This window comes from Hypanus sabinus, chromosome 1 (assembly GCF_030144855.1).
Source record: "Hypanus sabinus isolate sHypSab1 chromosome 1, sHypSab1.hap1, whole genome shotgun sequence".
Lineage (NCBI taxonomy): Eukaryota > Metazoa > Chordata > Chondrichthyes > Myliobatiformes > Dasyatidae > Hypanus > Hypanus sabinus.
This window is the reverse complement of record NC_082706.1, coordinates 145,852,522-145,873,119: the sequence shown is the minus strand read 5'-3', so window position 1 is coordinate 145,873,119 and position 20,598 is coordinate 145,852,522. Positions and strand designations below refer to the sequence as shown.

The 20,598-nt window shown below is 43.0% G+C and overlaps 1 protein-coding gene across 4 annotated transcripts in view; it reads right to left on the bottom strand.

Moving 5' to 3' along the window:
* LOC132398629 (arf-GAP with GTPase, ANK repeat and PH domain-containing protein 3-like) overlaps positions 1–20,598 on the bottom strand; it is a 501,357-nt gene that overhangs the window by 170,638 nt on the left and 310,121 nt on the right. For all 4 annotated transcript variants that reach the window (XR_009513730.1, XM_059978331.1, XM_059978321.1 and 1 more), the window contains exons 6-9: positions 20,320–20,454; positions 19,569–19,696; positions 17,964–18,116; positions 14,253–14,345 (exon numbers count right to left, since the gene is read on the bottom strand). Coding sequence is in view for 3 of the 4 variants with exons in the window: in XM_059978331.1 (XP_059834314.1) it covers positions 14,253–14,345; positions 17,964–18,116; positions 19,569–19,696; positions 20,320–20,454 (509 nt within the window). In the remaining variant the exon portion in view is untranslated. The remainder of the gene's footprint in view (positions 1–14,252; positions 14,346–17,963; positions 18,117–19,568; positions 19,697–20,319; positions 20,455–20,598) is intronic.

Sequence of the window (20,598 nt, the reverse complement as noted above, 5' to 3'; positions counted from 1 at the left end):
AAGGTACTTGTTAGACCTAGCAGCTCGCATTTCATGTTCATGCACTAAAATACCTCGATGCCTCTGAACTTCATTCACTTATGATCTCTCCCTACTTAGCCAATAATCTGCCAGCTGGAGCGACTGAGTTATGAAGAAAGATTGAATAGGTTAGGACTTTATTCCCTATAATGTATGAGAATAAGAGGGAGATCGTATAGAGTTACACAAAATTATGAGGGGCATGGATAGAGGAAATACATACAGGCTTTTCCCCCTGAGGATGGGTTAGAAGGGTGAACAGTGAAATATTTAAGGGGAACCTGAGGAGGAACGTCTTCACTCAGAGGTTGGTGCGATTGTGCAATGAGCTGGCAGTAAAAATGGTAGATGCGGGTTCAATTGCAACATTTAAGATAAGTTTGAATAAGTACATGGATGAGAGGGGTATAGAGGGCTATGGTCTGGGTACAGGTAGATGGGACTAGGCAGAAAAACAAGTCGGCACAGACTAAATGTGCCAAAGGGCCTGGTTCCATGTTGCAGTATTCTATGACTCTTATTTCCATTTTTCTTTCTTAAGGGCATGAGTTCACACTTCCCCACATAACACTCCAGTTCCATGCCTTTTATCCACGTCTTCACTCTATCCACATCCCACTGCAAAATCAGATTACCCTTATCACAAAATGCCCTTCCACATCACAGTTGATACTGATAGTTATTTGCCTTTGTCTTTTCCCTTGTTTGAACAAGTCAAATCAGCTGCTTTTAACCAATGGATCCACTGTCTCTGCAGCCATTTCCTTTAAAACCCTAGTGTGCAGTCCTTCAATCTTGGTGACTTGTCTGCCTTTTGCCCCCGAGTTTCTCCATACTTTATCTCTTGTAATTCCGATTTTTGTAAATTCTGCTATGTTACTTCATATAATAACTTAAGTATAATAACAATATCTTCCACAGTGAAGACTGATGCAAATGAGTTATTCAACATATCTGCCTCTTTGTTTGCTGTTATTAATTCACCAACTTTATATTCTGGAGGCCCCACATTTACCTTAACCGCCCTCTTCTTATCCATTAATCCACAGAAATTTTTAGAGTTCGATTTTATTCAGCATGTAAAGTTTCTCTCAAAATTCTACCTTATTATGAGCTTTGTAGTCTTCTGCTGCTGGATCCTAAAGATTTCTCAGTCCTCTAGTCCATCACCAACCATGCCACCTTGTACGCTCCCATTTTCAATTTAATCGATTTGATTTTATTTATACTTTAACATCTTGGTTTATTTTAGATTATGCTTCTCTCTCATGGAATCCCATTTTTAATATTCCCAATTACTCCACTGATAACCAGCTTTGCTCTCTGCTTAATTTAGAACTGAATATACTCCTTAAAACACAAATGTTGTCTACAGTGCTGACCTCATTGATTCAGGAAGGTGTGGTAACACTGGAAACTAGATATGAAAAGGTTAAAGTTATGAGGATAGACCAAGCTGAATGAGTTAGTTTTCTTTGTAACTAAAAAGAGTTAGGGGAGACTTAACATGTAAAAGTTATAAATGGGTGAGAAAGCCTGAATTAAGAGGATTTATTTTACTTAACAGGTAGATCAAAGATTTAGAGAAGAACCATGGAAAATTTAAATTCACCTAATGAGCAGCGGGATTCTAGAACTCATTCCCTGGAAGGCGGTGGAGGCAGAAAGTCTTATCACAACTAAATGAAAGTGGGAAGTATGTGTACACTAAATGGACTCTTTTTGCTAACAAAGAAATATTGAGCTGAATGGCCTCATTTTGTGCTGAATATCTATATGATTCTACAAGCTCTTCTTTTTTTTATCCGTTTCTAAATCTGTTTCCTTTTCCAAATCAATTGGTCAACTTTGGCTCCCATTTCCTTCTCCGTCCTCTTTTGCAACTCCCAACCTGATGATTTCAACTTTTGCTATGTGGCATTCCTAGCACCTCAACCGATTTATTTATAAATCTTGACAGCAAAAGCCACTGAAAGATTGATCACAATTAAGCTTAGGAACTAACCAGCTTGTAACAGAAGTGCGTATGCTCTGGTACCCACAGCACTATCTTTGCAACTCTCTAAGCCCTGGGCTCTGAATATTTACAGGTACATAGCCCTCCTAGTTTAAAACTTGCATCTACTCAGCCCAACATTGCTATATTATGAACCCAGTTTTCCTGCACTACGACTAGTTCATAATCATCACTATATTCAGCTGCAGACTAAAGCACTGGGGGAGATCCATCAGGAGCATGGGGAGCAGACAAAGTCCTTACAAAAGAAACCAAGGGAGCAAAGACAGAGGGCCAAATACCAATGGTAGGCAGGATGAAGGAAAATCCAAAAACTTTTCAACTGTTTACTAAGGGCATGAAGGTAACCAAGGAAAGACTAGGTAATGTTAGAGAGCAAAGGGGCAATGTGTGTGAAACCAGAGAATATAGGTGAAAGCTGCTCATCTGTATTTGCTAAGTAAAAAGGCATTGTGGCTGTAAAATTCAGGAAAGGGACAGTGAAATTCTATAATGTGTCACCATTAAACAGAAGCAGTTAACAGACTTAAAGATGGATAAATCCCCAGGACCCAGTGAGATGTTCTCCAGAACGCTATGGGCAGCAAGGGAGGAGATTACTGGAATTTTCAGTTTAAACCTTTGCTGACCTTTATTTGATACCTTTATTCAAGAAGGACAGCAGAGACAACTTAGATAATTATGAACCAGTGAGTCTTACATCAGCAGTAGGAAATTAAATGAAAAGATAATTAATCCTGGAGGGCCAGGATTAACCAACACTTGGAAAGGCAGGGTTAAACTGAAGATAATATGGCTTTGTTAGTGGAAGGCCTTGTTTAACATATTTGATAGAATTTTTTTAAGGGGTGATAAAACATGTTGATGAGGACAGTGAAAATGGTGTGGTCTACACGTTCTTTAATGAAGCCTTTGACAGGATCCCAGGCGGGAGATAGGTCCTAAGGATTAGAGTAATGGGATCTAACTAAACAAGTAGACAAATTGGATCCAAAATTAGCTTTGTGAAAGAAGGTAGAGGGAATGGTGGAAAGGTATTTTTATGAATAGAAGCCTGTGACTAGTGGTCAATGCTGGAACTATTAAAGTAGTCATATACATTAACCATTTGAATATGAATTTAGAAGATAGGATTAGTAGGTTTGCAGGCAACATGAAAATTGGTGTTGTTGATAAGGATTGTCTGAAGTTACAGGAAGACACTGACAATACTAGCAGTGATATAACTGTTATAAGTGATACCGATTTGAAGGAATTAAAAGAGTGTGACTTACGCAATAAATAGTAGGGCCCTAAGGAGTGGTGAGGATCAGAGGGACATCTGAGAGCAAGTCCAAAAGACCCTGAAGTCAGTAGCACTAGCAGAGAGGGACTCGTAGACAGTAGTGAAGAAGGCATATGAATACTGGTCTTTATTAGCCAGTGCATTGAATGTACAAGCAGGTACAATTTTACAAAACATTCATGAGTACTGTGTGAGTTCTGATCAGTTTACTCCAGGAATTGCACTGGAGAGAGTGCAGAAAGATTTGCCAGGATATTGCCTGGGATGCAGTCTTTTAGTTACAAGGAGAAACTGGATGGGCTGGGTTTGTTTTCATTGGAGCTGAGGGGAATCTCACAGTAATGTACAAAGTTATGAGGGGCAATAATAGGATGGGCAATGGGAAAGTTAACCCCAGAACAAAGGCACCGATGACTAGAGGACAATAGTTTAGGGCAGGGAGAGATGATGTTGAGAAGGAATCTGAAGAAGGTTTTTTCTTGCCCAGAGAGTAAATAGAATGTGAATGGAGGTGGAAGCAAATGATCTCACAACAGACAAACAATACCTAAACAGCAATTGAATTGCCAAAGCACAGGAAGCTACAAGCATGAGCTGGTAAATGGGTTCAGCATTGATGGGTAGGTGATGGATGGCGTGGACATATTGGAGTAAAGGAGTTGTTTCCGTGCTGCGTGAAGGCCGGGGTTAGGATGATCAGGCAAGCAGTGTGACCAAGGTGTGGGCTGTTCCAAGGCTGTCACGGTGAATATGGGTCTGCAGGAGACTGGAAGTAGCTGTGTCAGCTGTTGACAGATGGCCCAGATCCAACTCATTGGTGCTGGATAAGATAGAAGCAGGTGTCTCTCCTGACGAACCTTCCTACCTGTACAATCCCTGTCTAACAAAGAGCATAGAACATTACAGCACTCTACGGGCCATTTGGCCCACATTGTCATGTAAATTTAACCTGCTCCATAATCAATCTATCCTTTCCCTCTTGCATATCCCATAACCTTCCATTCTTTTTTCATCAATGTGCCTATCTAAAAGTCTCTTCAATGTTTCTCAACCTGGCTCCTTCCCTTCTAAGCATCTACCTCTGACTGAGAATATCATCTCTGACCCCATTCACATCTCCCTCTGCAGTGAATTAACTCTCCCTCCAAACCCACCACCCCCACAAAGCTAGACTCTGGACTTCACAATCTGCATTGTTATGACCTTGTACCTTTTTGTCTGTTTGCACTGCATTTCCTCTGTAGCTATTACATTTTATTCTGCATTCTTTTATTGTTTTGCCTTATACTACCTCAGTGCACTGCCTACTGTATGAACAGTATGCAAGACAATTTTTTCACTGTATCTTGGTACATGAGAATAATTAACCAATTCCAACCATCTCTGAATCTTTTTACACTGCTACCACTTTGAATTCTTTGACATTAAACCTATTGCCTTTTCTACATTTGCTCTCCTGGAACTGGGTGATCAATGTACTGTACCATTCCTGGTTGCACTGTACCTTTCACACACAAGTATCTTCCATTCCTCCGCACTTAATACTAGTCAGAAACCATTCCTTTCTTTGGCTATACAAGTACTAAACTATTGAAATGAATTTGTCTTGAGGACTTTAAAAAACTGGATGAGTGATCTCCAAAAGAATCAGCTAACAGTGACTTCCACCTGTTGGATTGACTCAATCTGATGTTAGCTTCTAATAGGGAACCAAAACCAGATGGTACAGGTTATGGAAGCTGAGCATTAACCACTCTGCCTGGCTATTCAAGTACTTGGACCTCCAGCTTCCAGTGGCATGATCCATTTTCAACAGAAAACATTCAGACGCACTGAGAATGGTGCAATAATACAACAGAAACAAGATGAATGAAGAGAAGCAAGCCACAGCCATTGAAGCCAGATGTTGTCCAAACTATCTGATCATCTCCTAGCAGAAGGATTCTCTTGTTGAAAATTCACTGCCATTGATCTAGAATTGCAAGATTATTTAGTGTGAAGCTTGTGGAGTGGTGGTGAATGTGCACCTTTCCTGAGGAGTGGAGGATACTGCAGCTCAGAACCTCTCTCCTCAAGACCAGTTAGCATGGCCAACATTCTCCAACAGCTCCCTACAGACTGACCTTTGAAGGCTGTAATTTTACTGCTGAAAAGTTGTATCATCTCTAATGTCAAGCAAATGGAAGCCGGCAATTGGCTGATAAATTCTCAAACAGTCATTGTATTTGTAAAGCAACAAGCCTTGACTTTTTGTTGGCATGCTGTTACACATACAAGCTGTCAATAAGACAGGGGAATTTGCAGTCCAGGTAAATGTTGGAATATGGAGTGTGGTTATTAGGGGCTGGGAGAGGAGTAGAAAAGGGAAGAAGCAGAAAAAAAACAGAAAAGCTGCTCCATGCTGTTTTAGACATCCCAACCTTCATACCAAACCTATTTAACCAGTTCACTTTTAGACATTCCACCACCTCAGTGAACTTCCAATTGCAACAATTATGAAAACAAAATCTCTTCTAGACCTTGAATAGAACTGAAGTTTCTCACATTGAGCTATACTCTTCTTTAAAGGGCTTGGGCAAGAATGTAGGTAGCCTGATTTGTAAGTCTGCAGATGTCACAAATTTGGTGGAGCTGAGGAGAGGTAACAGTTGTGGGCTGCTCCCAGCACATCCTTTGGTGTGTTGGTTGTTTATGCAAATAACATAGTTCACTGTATGTTTCTATGTATTCGTGGCAAATAAACCTGAACCTGATCTGAATCTGAGGAAGGTTGTCAAAATACTCAGTGGGATATAGATCTGTTCGAAATGTGGGCAGATGAAGTTTAGTCTGTACTTGTGTGAGGTGATATACTTCAGAAGATTAAATGTAAGGGATAATAAACAGTACATGACAAAATCCTTAGCAGCATTGAGGAATCGTGTATACAAGTCCATAGCTCCCTGAAAGTGCCAACATAAATAGATGGTGTGGTGATTAAGACATATGGTGATGAGTATAAAAGTCCAGATGTCATGTTGCAAATGTATAAAACATTGGTAAGGCCACATTTGGAGCACTGTGTGCAGCTTTAGAGAGGGTTTGGGAGAAATTTATCAGGATATTATCTAGCTTAGAGAATATTAGTTTAAAGAAGGGATTTGACAAACTGATTGAAGCATCAGAGACTGAAGAATGACCTGAGAGCAATTTATAAAATTAGGAGAAGAACAGGCAGGGTACATGGGCAATGTCTTTTTTCCCGGTGGGAATGTCAAATACTAGAGAGCATAGGTTTAAGGTGAGAGGAGGACAAGTTTAAAGGAATTGTGCAAGGCAAGTTTTATTTTAGAGAGTATTGGGTGCCGAATGCACTGCCCGGATGGTGGTGGAAACAGATACAACAGCAAAGTTTAAGAGGCATTCAGACAGACATATGAACAGGCAGGGAATGGAGGGATATAGACCATATACAGACAGATGAGCAATTTAAGTTGGCATCATGGTTGCCACAGACTTAGTGGGCTGAAGGGCCCAAACCTGTGCTGTACTGTTCTGTGTTCAAAGGTAAATTTCCTCCATATTTTCCTTGATAGACCCCAGAACAGGATGCTATAATCCATCTTGGGTCCAATAGACCATTTAGAGAAGAAGTAGAACATCAGCGGGAAAGGAGAATCCATTTCACCCTTTGAACCTGTATGGCCTGATCTTTAGCTTCAGCTGCAATTCGCTGCCTGACCTTTTTGAACTCTATCTTAATCTTCAAATCTAAATGATTGAATCTCCACAGATCTCTGGAGTGGGAATTGCCAAAGATACACAACTTTCTGGGAGATTAATGTAGGATCAGTGTGAATGAGTGTGAGACAATCAATGTGGACACAGTGGTTTGAGGGACCTGTTCCCATGCTGGATTTCCCTGTGACTCCATTTTCACCTCTCAGGTCTCTAAGCTTTCTAATGTGTCAGAGAAAACAACACAAGCTTGTCCAATTTTTCTTTGAATCTAATAAATTCCAATCCAGGCAACATCCTGAAGTTTTTCTGCACCCTCTTCAAAGCTACTATATCCTTTCTATATTGTGATGACCAGAATTACACACAGTGCTCCAGATAAGGCCTAACTGAAGTCTTCTGGAATTGTAACCAATTCTCTTACCAACTTTTTTACTCAATGTTCCAACTGATTGAGGCAAGTATGCCATACATCTTCTTTACCACCCTATCTATTTGTATTGCCACTTTCAGGGAACAGTGGATTTGTACCCAAGATCATCCTGGATATCAGTGCTTCTAATGATTCTGCTTTTTACTATATACTGCCATTTCCAATAATTTGCCAAACTTTAATAGAAGTTGATGCCCAATTACTCTCCCAGTTGCGTCTAACTTTTCTTCAATTCTCAACTTCAGATTTCAATCTCACATCTTCTATTTTCATAGCTTTCAGCTCATCTAAATCTGCAGCCTCTTCTTTAACTTGTTCCTGCACTTTAACTCAACCACTACACCCACTCACCTAAAGGGAAATCTTTCTATGGTAAAGGCATTCTTTAAAAACTATCAGTCATACTCATAAGTCTGCTAAAAAAAAAATCAAAATGACACAGTAAGATCCTCTTAACCTGAATAAACCACCTCAGTGCAGTTATAGCGAAAGGCCCTCACCAAATATAAACAGGGCATTTCAACAATTCACCAAGTAATTATTACTATTGGTATACAGGAACTTCTTACAGTTGACCTAAAAACAACCAGCCCTTCAACATGGACAATTGCTCAACTGTATCATTCAATGAACTACAGCAGAATTATCTTCGTCCTTTCTATTTTTCTGAGCAGATTAGGAATCCGAGAATTTAAACTAACTTCTTCCCAGTCAAATCAGTGCCACATCTTATTCTACAAATCCATTAACAGCAGAATTAGGCCATTTGGATCAATCATATCTGCTTCACCATTCAATCACAGCAAATTTTTTCATCCCCTTTCTTCCACTTTCTCATTGTAACTCTTAAACCTCATCAATAAAACAGTCAATTTCTGTCTTAAATACAGTACACCCATTAATCTGGCCTCCACAGCTCTCTGTGGTAATTAGTTCTGTACATTTACTACCCTTTGGTTGAAGAAATTCCTCATCTCAGTCTGACAGGGATGTCCCTTTATTGTGCCCTCAGACCCTAGATTCTCCATTTCCACACTATTCAATGAGATCCACCCAATCTCCCCATCCTTCTGAACTTTAGCGAGTATAGGCCCAGAGATACCAAATATTCCTCATGTGTTAAGCCTTGCTTTTCTGGAATCATTCACATAAACCTCCCGGTCTTTCTCCAATGCCCAGCACATCATTCCTTGGATATGGGGCTCCAAACTGCTCACAATACGGTCTAGCCAATGCCATATAAAGCCTCAGCATGACATCCTTGCTTTTATATTCTAGTCCTCTCGAAATGAATATTAACATTGCATTTGCCGTCCTCCCTACAGACTCAATCTGCAAGTTAACCTTTAAGGGAGTCCTGAATTAGAACTCCCAAGTTTCTTTGCAGCTCAAATTTCTGAATTCTGTACCCAGTTATAAAATAGCCAACACCTTTATTCTTCCTCTGCATGCTTGCTTTCCTCCACTGACCTACACTTGCCCATTCTGTATCCTATCTTAAATCAGCTGTAGGAGCAACTTTTCTTCTGGACGTCACCATATGACACATGTTGGGGAGGGGGTGAGTCACCCCAAAAGCAGGGTAATTTGGACACGATTTACAGAGGGGAAAAGAGAGAGACTAGTATATGAGGGATATGCTCAGGAGGTAGCCTTGACTTGAAACGCCTGCTTGCAATTTGAAGCTCAGCATTCCACACAGCGCATGTGGCACTCAGAGGTAGCTCTGTTCCGGATGGCAGGGTCAAACAGTTCTACTGTAAGGGCTGAGCTCTTCAGAGCTAAATTAAAGCTCCCTGCTTTGTTTCCTGGGGATAGGAGCTGAAACAGGAGCAATTAATTAAATTGTTCCAATCCAAGACCTCAGGGAGAAGCTGCAGAAAGAACACTCGCATGAGATGCCAGAGGACAAATGAGTTGAAGAGTTGATTGGTGGGACCCAGTGAAGTAATCCAATCTCTCCTGTGTGCTGTGCCTGCACTGGGAGCTCTGGCCTCTACTTAGGGCCTCCTGTTGTATTGAGTCAGCACACGGGCTCATTTCTCTGTACGGCTTCGATGGCAATGGCGGTGATGGTGAAGGCAATGATGGCGATGGTGTTGTCCACGTTCAACCTCGACACGATGTGTAGGTGCTATAGAACAGCGGCTTGCATGGGCGATCAGCTCGCACTCTCTCGCTCTGCCACCAACACAATGGGACACTGCTTCCAGCAGACATCTCCAACCGCGAACAAAAGGACACAAACACATTGCAAAGCATTGAGTGCAGGCTGAGATATCAGAATATGCAGGGACTCTATCCCACCACAGCTGGGTGAGATATGAGTGCTTGATTCTCTCTGAGTTCAGAAACATTTACAAATGTGAAGAGATACACAGACAGACAAGATTTCAAGCTTTCACTTCCCTTCCTGCACAGCGAGAGAAATGCTGAAAATCAGTTGCCAAATGGTCACTCAGAAATACAAACAGGTCAGCGATGGAACAGCTGCAACAAGCTGGCAAATTCAACACACTCTCACATGAATAAAAATCAAAAATCAAAACTTGCATTCTCCACAAATTAAATCAGAATACAAATAAATCAAACAGAAAGGAGATGGGGAGGACAGTCTGAGGCAGGAGAACAACTCCTGGTCATTTAATCCACTGTTGCCTGTAGGTAGTTCCCTTAACTAGCTTAATACCACAGGGTGCAGGTCCAAGAACTGGAAAGGTTTAACAGCTAATGCAGCTCTCAAGTTCCATTTGCAGTACAACATCCATTAGAGCAGCATATAACACAACACCTACTCTACCAATACACCCAGCGCATTTTGCCACCAAAATACCTATAAAACGCACACTACCAACACATTCATTAAACACATGTACTACATATGAGACATACACTACAGAAATGCCAATCAGACATGCTATCAACATAAACATGCATACATTTTGTAAACATCCAATAAAAACACATATTTGCAACATTTACACGACTACACATGCTATCAGCATGCTCTCTTTATTTCACACACACACAAATTATAAACATAAAAGACAACAAAGACTGAATAGCATACATTGAAGGGGGAGAAGGACAGAGGGTAAGCCTTTGCAAGTTTCAGGGCTTGTTGAGAGATGGTTGGTAAAGTGGGGGGGGGGGGATACTGAGATTCATAAATAAATACAAAGAGTAAAAGGCAGAAAGCAGAAAATGCTGGTTTATACACAGTTGGGGAATTGTGTCCGATTCTGGTGAGGACAATGTAGGAAGGGTCCAGAAGTTTGAGAGGAAACTTTACTGTAATGGATCAAGGCTAAAAGATTCCAGCTCCATGATTAGAGTGGAAAAGGAGGGCTACTCTATCTGAAATAAATGAGCTTGAGGAGAGTTTTAAAAAGATGCATGCAAGATTAGAGTGGGCTTAGGCTGGGGAAACTAAGGAAAACTGTTAGGATGCAGTAGCATAATGGCCAAGTTAGAGCAAGAGACCAGAGGCACAAGACCAAACCTCAATACCAATTTAAGTTATTTAAATTTGAGCTATGATATAAAACTGGAACTAAAAATAACTTCAGTAATAGTACCCATGACACTGACCTATTTTTACAATTAAAAAGCACATCCAGCTTTGTAATGTCTGCTGTCCTGTCCCATTATGGGCCGTGTAAATTCCACTCATCAATATGCTTGACTTATTTGCCTCCACAGTTTAGAAATAATTGGGGAAGACAAATAGATGTCAACATTGCCGGTTATGTCCGTACCTCACAAAAATAAAATAATTAATAAATATTGGACAAGATGGCAAAGAAGGCCTATGGCAAGCTTGCCTTCATAGGTGAAGGCATAGAATATAAGTTGGGATCTTACATTGCAGCTTGACAAAACTCTAGTTAGGCTACACTCGAAGTACAGTGTACAGTTCTGGTTGAAGTACAATATAGGAATGATATGATTAAGCTAGAAGGGTGCTGAAAAGTTTCACAGACTGTTGCCAGGACTGGAGGGCTTGAGTTATGAGGAGAGACTGGACAGGCTGGGACTGTTTACCCTGAAGCAAAGGAGGCTGAGAAGTGACAGTATAGAGGTTCATAAAATGATGAGGGGCATAGATAACATAGACAGACTTCGTCCCAGGATACAAGAGTCTAAATTAGAGAGAGATTTAAAGTGAGAGGGGAAAGATTAAAAGCAGACCTAAGAGGCCAGTTTTTCCACACTGTGTGGTGGGTATATTGAAAAAGCTATCAGAGGAAGTGTCGGAGGTGGATAGAATTCAAGACTTCAAGATTGTTCAGTGTCAAAATAATTGTTACTCTGGATCCACAGCACAAAAATAACAAAAAAAAAAGAACACAATTAAAAATACAATAAACATATGATAGCTTATATACATCGATAGCTGATTAAGTCCGTAAAGTGATGCTAGACTGTACATAATGTGACTAACAGGAAATAATAAAATAGTGGTGGAGTTAGTGGGTGGAGATGCCTTACTGCTTGAGGAAAGTAACTGCTTTTGAGTTTGGTGGTCCTAGTGAGAATGCTACACACCCTTTACCCTGAGGTGAGTGGGACAGACAATCCACGAACAGGGTGTGTGGGATTCTTCATGATGTTACTGGCCCTTTTCCAGCACCTTTCTATATATATTTCCTTGATGGCTTGGAGGGTGGTGCCAGCGATGCCTGGGGCAGTTTCCGCCACAGTGCAGTTCCCATACCAAGCAGTGATACAACTTGTTAATGTGCTCTCTGCTGAGCATCTGTAGAATGACATGAGTATGGATGTTCAAAGCCCAGCTCCCTTGAGCTTCCTCAGAAAGTTGAGCTTTCCTGACTGTGTAGGATATGTTCTGGGACCATGAAAAGACAGATGTGATGTGCAGTCCTGGGAATTTGAAACTGCTTGCAGTTTCCACTGCTGTGCAGCCAATGTAAAGGGGTTGTGAATGGTGAGAGTTCTCCTGAAATCAATAACCACCTCCTTTGTCTTGTTGACATTAAGGAAGAGATTATTTACCTGGCACCAGGCCTTGTGCTCTTCCACCTCCTCTGTGTTAGCCGTCTCAACTTTGTTGGTGATGAGCCCCACCACTGTCGTATCATTGGCAAACTTGATGATATGATTACTCAGGTGTTTGGCCATGCAGGCATGTGTGAGCAGAGTGTTCAGCAATGGGCTCAGCATACAGCCCCGGAGGGCAGCCGTGTTCAGGGTGATGGGGAGGGAAGAGCAGTTGTGCATCCTGACTATCTGAGGTCTGTTCATTAGGACGTCCAACATCCAGTCACTCAGTGGTGACTAAGGAGGAGGAGTCTATTACCAAAATCCATGGGACAACAGTGCCAAATGCCAAAGTGAAATCCAGAAACTGCATTCTGACAGAAGTGTTCATGTTTTCTAGGCTAGTCAAGGCCAGGTGCATGACAGCTGCTATGGCGTCTGTCATAGGATACTGTTAAGTGTCCAACGTGGCAGGAATGGAATTTTTGATATGTGCCATTACTAGCTGTTCAAAGCACTTCATGTTGATTAGTGCCAGGGTCACTAGGCAGCAGTTATTTAGTTCTGAAGGTATAGAGTTCTTTGGTACAGGGATTTGGTGGCTGATCAGAAATGTGGGCACAGCAGCCTGGATGAGTGAAGGGCTACAATGCTAAAAATGTTAAAAAGACATTTTGGCAATTACATGGATTGGAACAGCTTACAGGGATGTGGGACAAACGAAGGCAAAACGTACAGTCACAGAGAGACACCTTCATTGGCATGGACCAGTTCGGCTCGTTACTCTGCAGTAATCTCTGTGTCTCTAAGAATTGGTGGATGTTTCAATAACCAGAGACCCAGACTCATAGTGATGGGCAAAGTGCATAGGGGAACTGAGGAACCAGCTATTTTACACAGAGAGTAATACAGGCATTCCTGTGTTACAGGGTGTGGGGGGCATGGGGGCATTCTCAGTTAATCAGCCCTTTGTTCATTTACTTTGTTTTACAAACATGTTTAAGTATACCTCTTATACACGGCACTTGTACAACACAGCCTCAAGAGAAATAACAATGACATACACCATATACACTCATTAGTATTAGACTCCACACAATATAAATCACTTTCTAACAAACAGATCTGTAATACACAATTCACAGAGGCATGCAATACTCAGTTTTCATGCTACATCCAAGCAGGGAACAGCACAAGGCACAATACTAAGGGATCTGTAGCTCAATAGCACTTGTAGGATTGATATACAGACATTGAGAGGTAGAGCAGGAGAAGCCATTGAGAGAACAGCTCCTGTTACTGAGATGGCAATGGTACAGGTAGTCATTATTCTTCCCATCTTCTGCATGTTGAATACAATATACCCAAAGGTCTCCACAAACCACACACCTGCACCTTGTGGTACAAACAGCCTACACCTGATAACCATAATGAACTCCCTGAAACCCTCAAATCACAGTCAGACTCAATATCAAGCACCAAGCTTCTATCAGCCACATGGAGACCATCTGAAATCTCTGTAAATGTGGCAGTGATATATGATGGGGCATTGGTGCAGGCACCAGACAGCCACCACCAGATTCATGCTTCAACATGTGGCCTCTGCAGCCTTTGCTATCTTCCTGAAACCCAGCTGCCTTTCTATAGAATGTGTGGGGACAGTTCTGCTCCTGACACCAGAATGGACTTAGCTGACCCCTGCCTTCAGGATGAGGGATGTTTAGAGCGATGAGGAAAAAGCCCAAAGAAGCAAACCAAGCGGCAGATAGGCTCCTTACCTGTTTGATGGGGATTGCTCGTCCACTTCCGATATTGTCTGTTTTACCATCGAGGCTCTTCTTGTCCTTGTCTGTGTCAGTGCCTTTGCGAGACTGAAGTGAACAGAGAACGCAAATAAATTCCATGCTGAATGGCAAGCGCATGGCTACACAGAAACTGCAGGGCAGGAGTCCCCTTTCCAACAACAGCCAGAAGAACTCACCATACGAGCAGCACACTCCAACTCCCCAGTGCCATCCCAGGAATTTCATACTCTCAATCCGCTACAAGCAACTGATCCATGGTCACCACATCTTACTCCATTCCCAATCCAAATTTGATTCCATCCTTCAGTGTGATGCTTCGTCAGAGCCCCACTGACCAGGACACAGTCACGTTTGGTGATGACATTTGAGAGGTTCAACTGATGGCAGTGGGATTGTACCAGGCAGAGTGATGAGCCTAGAAATTCATCCTCATACCGAGAGAATCACACCATGGTAGGGGCAGTACTGAGGGAGAACTAAACGTGGAACGGGCAGTACTGAGGGAGGACCACACTGTGGGAGTGGCGGAACAGGGGGAGGATCACAGCATTGGAAGGGCGGTACTGAGGCTTGTCACACTGTAGGAGAGGCGGTTCTAAGGGAAGGGCCGGCACTGAGAGAGTGTTACACTGAGAGAGCAGTGGTACCGATCCCTGTACATTGGGGTGGAAGGTGTTGCGTAGGGCAGTACCATGCAGCAGCTTAAGCTGGTGCACTGACACTCTGTGCACCTATCCATTCTGTGGCTGAGATGAAACAGTGCAGCATGTTTATATGGAGGGTGAGAGCCTGCAGCCCCTGTTCAGGTATCTGAAGGGGCTGCTGCTCAGGGTTTGGTTGCACTTCAGTCCTGCACTCCTGACAGGGGGTGGGGCCGGGGGTCACTTGGAAGATCTACTTGTGGGCTTGCTCCTGGGCCTGACCAAGATGGCCATTTACAGGTCCAGATGGCATGTAGCTGAGGGCTTTGTCCCAGCAGACTGCCTGTCCCTCTTTCAAGGTTATGTTCATGTTCGGTTGACCTTGGAAAAGGAGCAGATGGTCACTGTGGGTAAAGTGACAGATTTCTGGGAATAATGCACCCCTTCCCCCAGGGAATTGAGTGTTTTATAGACAGTAGTAATCATATTGCAATTTTGAAAATGTTGACAGTCTTGTAATTCCCTGATGTTTGTATTTTGCGTATTTTATGTGCGAATAAACTTTTGTAAAACTAAAAGGAGGAGTTGTATTGAGGGAGAGTCACACTGTGGGAGGGACGGTACTGGGGAGATGTCACACTGTGGGGGCGGGTTGCACTGTGGAAGGGGCAGCACTGAGGGAGTTTCACACGTGGGAGGGAGCAGGTGAATTGTCTGCCAAGCAGACTCCCCTTGGCGGTCTGTTATCATCTGGCAGCTGAGGACGTCCCCAGGTGAAGAACTCAGCAGGTCAGGCAGCAACCGTGAGAAAAGAGTAGCCAACGTTTCGGGCCGAGACTCTTCATCAGAAACGGGGAGGGGGGGGGGGGGTAAGAGAGGGCCGAAGCCCAGTAATAGAGATAGGGGAGGGGGTAGGGCTAGAGGCGCCAGGTGGAGAACGAATCAGTGGAAGGATAAAGGGGGGAGGGGATAAGCATGAAAGAACTGTAGAGGTAAAGGAGCAGAAAGTTGAAAGGGGAGAGAGGCAGAGAAGGATGGCCATTCACAGGTCCAGGTGGCGGAAAGTGGAGGGCGCTGCTTAGACCAACTGCCTGCCCCTTTTCCAAGGATATGTCCGTGCCAGGCTGTCCTTGGAGAGGGAGCACGCAGTCATGGCTGGCACACTGGGGACTTCCATGAGTGGTCATTCCCCTTGGTATTGACTGTTTTATAGATGGTAGTAACCCTACTTTAATTAGAGTATACCTCCAGTCTTGTAAATATTGATTGTCTGTACTTTTGTGTATATGTGTTGTAAATAAACTTTTATAGTTTTGTGAAAAAAAAGCAGGTGGCAGTTGAAGGAGGGTCTCACTGTAGGTGGGTGTTAATGAGGAAGGGTCGCACTGTGGGAAGGCAGTCCTGAGGAGGGCATACGATGGGGATGGTACAGAGGGGGTATCATACTTTGGGAGGGACAGTACTGAGAAAGGGTCACACTGAAGTAGGCAGTACTGAGGGAGTTTTATTCTGCGGAAAGGTTACACTGCGGGAGGGGTAGCACTGGGGGAGGGTTCCATTGTGGGAGGGGCAGGATTTCAGTTGCCTCTCCTGAGAACTCCTGGTATAATTTCCATCAATTGAGCAACTTCAGACATTAGGTGGCTTTCTGAAATGTCACCTTGCCTTGTTGTGTTTGAGAGTAAGAGGGGCTGGCACCTCTTTCAGTTTTACAGACTAGCATTCCTTCTTGAATCAACACTAGGCAAATATAGTAACTGCCTATTCACCTTTGCTGCTTGTTGGATATTGGTAAGGGCAAAATGGGGCCTGAAATGCTCAATGCTCAGAGGAAGCAGTGGTCCATTTATGAAGTTCTGGTTGTTATCTTTGTGGTAAATCAGTTAAGTACCATCTAAATGGGGTAATACAGGTAAACACTGGTGCTCAAAGATCTCCTTTTTCTAAACCAGAAACAGAACAATATCCAAGTCATTAGAATGGCAAATAAAGGGTCATTAATCTGAAATATGAGGTGCATCTCCCTCTCTCTTTTTCCCTCCCTCCCTCTGTCCACAGATGCTGTCTATCCTGCCATACATCCTGAACAATTTCATTTTGAGGGAAGGGATCAATCTGCTCCCTGATGTGAGGAAAGATACCTCTGCCTCAGGGCTACAACAGAAATGGTTCATGGAGCTAATTACCGGGCTGGAGATGATTTTATGAGGAAGCACACAGCTGTCTGCAACTGTACTCTCTGGGCAATGGGAGACCATCTCATTTAAACTTTTAAGGGGTTTGAAAAGATGATTGCTGCCAAAGTGTTTCCTGTCTTACAGGTACAAACAATAATCTGGCCCCTCAGCCCTCTGGTAGTGCCAAGCTTGCCAGTCTTTTGGATCGATGGATGTGACTCCGGCTCCTGGTGACTTTGAATGGTGAGAAATGAGTCCCCTGTGAGCTAAAAGGTTGTGGGAAACAAAATCCAGTGAGGAATATACTAGCTATTGGAGATTTACTGTGTCTCAAACCAGGATCACTGTCCTTGGATAAATAAACATTCAGTGAAATTTGGAGAGAGAAGAAATGGCTCGAGTCATTGGAATTTTATCACTCCGCATGGCTGAGGAGACAAATTCACTGGAGACACTGAGAAGACTGATGTATCTTTGAATGATCAGGGAAGTGGGGGCAACACACACCAAATACCAGAGGAACTCACCAATTCAGACAGTATTTTTGGAGGGGCAAACACATCACTGTGTTGGGAACTGTGACAATTGAAGGCTAATGGGGCCTGAGGAAGATCAGCTATTATCAAGCAGAACACAGGAGTAAACCTGAGGGGCCTGGCAACTAATTCCTGCTCCAATGTGTTCTAAATGATGAGTTCTCCACGTATTTGAGAGCAGCATAAGTAGACATTGGACCCAGCAGGATATAAAGAATTATAAAGATCAGCCCCAATTTAATTCAATATCCTGACAGGCGGTATGGCCAGTTCCAGCTCCTGATTCCTCTTTGCTTAACAAACCCATGCAATCATTGGCCTCGTACTTACTGTAAATATGTTTGAGCGACGTTTGGACTGCTTGCGGATGGGGGTGGGAGTACTGGAGGCGGCGATTGGCTCAATTCGTAGTTCCTTCTGGCTCATACTTGGCGTGGATGGGACTGATGAGGAGTAATCACTGAAGACTCCTCCATTAGCAGCCTGTGGGCATCACATCAGATTTAAAAACCCACCATCAAATCACATCACCAGACTAACGAGCTGCTCCATATTCAGCATCTTATGTGACCGCACCTCCAACACATTGACTATAAACTTCCCCCAGTTCCTGGGTCTATGGATGCTACTTTAGAAATGCACATTGTTCTGATGTTTTAAGGATGTGATGGGGTAAGGAGGAGTTTTATCAGGACATTGCCTGGGATGGAATGCTTTAGTTCTGAGGAGAGACTGGAGAAAGTGAGCCTGTTCTCCTTGCAGAGGAGAAGCCTAACAGGGATTTACAGAATCATGAGAGAGTAAGGAAATAATAAGAAACTTTACCTCACATCCACGCACCTAAGGCCAGAGGACATCAGTTTAAGAACAGGAGCAAAAGGTTTAGAGGGAATGTGAGGAAGATATTTTCAACCCAGAGGGATGCTGGAATCGGGAACTCACTGCCTGAGGGGGTGGTAGAGACAGAAGCTCTCACAGCACTTCAAAAGCATTTGGGTGAACATCTGAATCACCAAGTAGAGAAAGCCTTTAATCAAGCACAGGTAAATGGGATTAGTGCAGATGAGTAACTGATGGTTTGCATAGACATGTGGGCCGAAGAATCTGTTTCTATACGGTATAATGCTGCAATAAGTGACCTCACTGAAAGGTTCAATGTTCTCTCAGAGTTTGGTGGGGTTGAGGCTGAGACAATGCTTCCCCTGACTGGTGTCTAGAACCAGTGAGCACAGACAAAAAGCAAGGGGTCATCCATTCAGGATAGAGAGGAGAAATTCCTTCACTCAGAGAATGGTAACTCTCTGGAATTCTTTGCACTGGAAGGAAGAGAGGTTTGGTCACTGGGCATATCCAAGGAATCAAAAGACATGGAAACATCATATGCCGAAATCTGGGACAGTCTACTGGAGGATCTTAGCGGTCAAGCAGCAACTGTGATCGGAAAGGAATTGTGTCCTGATGCAGAGTTTTAACCTGAAACATCAACAGTTCACTTTCTCCCGCAGATACCACTGAGTTCCTCCAGTAGACTGTTGATCAAAAGATATGGTGTTGGTGAAGGAAAAGATGCCAAGGTAAAATATTAGCCATTACTTTGTCGAATGGCAAGCAGGCACAAGGAATCCAAAGGCCAACTTTTATAACCTCTGTGTTTTTACCCTCCATTGTCAGTGAGAGTTCAAGCAGCCTCACCATTCATCCTGTAACCATGTCCTTTGTTCAATATTCTACCACTAACAGATATATTGTGATGTCTCCCTGTCAACCCCTGAACAATCTTGTGTGTTTCAGTAGGATTCCACCTCCCCCCTTCTAAGCTCCAAAGATTACAATTCTACTTTCTTTAGTCACCAGTTCAATGTTGAATACTGCAGCTGACACACACTAAAAGTGTGGCCCCAATGATAGTCCCATTGATAGAAAGTGATGGCTCACCTGGTTGATGTGCACAGACGGGATAGAGGCATTGGGAACAGAGGAATGACTGGGGGAGTTTGGCAGTGACTTGCAAGGTCCGATCGATAACTGCTGCTTCTTCCGTAATGCTACAATCTTCTGCGCCACTAAACAAGAGAACAGCAGACACAGCTAGGAATGTTGACAAATCTGATCATTTATCTGCGTGGATCTTGTACAAAGGGTCAGCTCTTCCACTCCCACAAGATACTGCTCTGTTCATGAGTTTCGAACAACCGCTGATCCAAAAATCTTTCTAGTCATATCCATTAAACTGCAGAGTGCTCAGTTAAAATTTCCCTCTACAATTAAAGATTTGATACTACTTGCAGCCTGACTTCCCAGAAGAGTGGAGTAGGGAATCCCTAGAAAGTTGAGCATATACAATGAATGGAACTGGCCTGATATTCCTACTACCCACCACCTGATAATCTGAAGTTTCTGGGCACAGCAGCAATTCCTCAGTGCACCACCGCAGGGCACCAGTGAGGCCTGTCCCAAGGACTGGATCACACCACCATCTGCTGGAGAACTGCAATACTGCAGCCAGTCTCCCCACCCAGGATACAACTTTACAGCAACACAAACTAACGTACAAAAACAGAGCAAGCAGCATACTACCATTATAAAATAAAAGATTAGAAAAGACAAATGAAAATTGTATTTCCTGCCAGAAACTACAGCAACAAAGTTCAAGTTTGGCTGTAGAATGTCAAGAAGGTGATATTACCATCCTGGAAAACCCGTTCCACATTCAGTCCATAGGTAGCACACGTCTCGTAGTATGTGCACCGCTTCAAGTCATTGGATAGCTTTCGTGCACGGGCATCATCAATGACCCGAGGGTTTGTGGCACTGATTGCATCTGATAAATAGATACAGGCAGTTAATAAATGTTCACCAAACGCAGGAAGTTAACGCCAGCGTCAATATAATTACAGCTGGTGAACTAACAGTCACAGAACAACTACACCAGGATAATAAGCAATCACAGTTTAACTGCAGACAG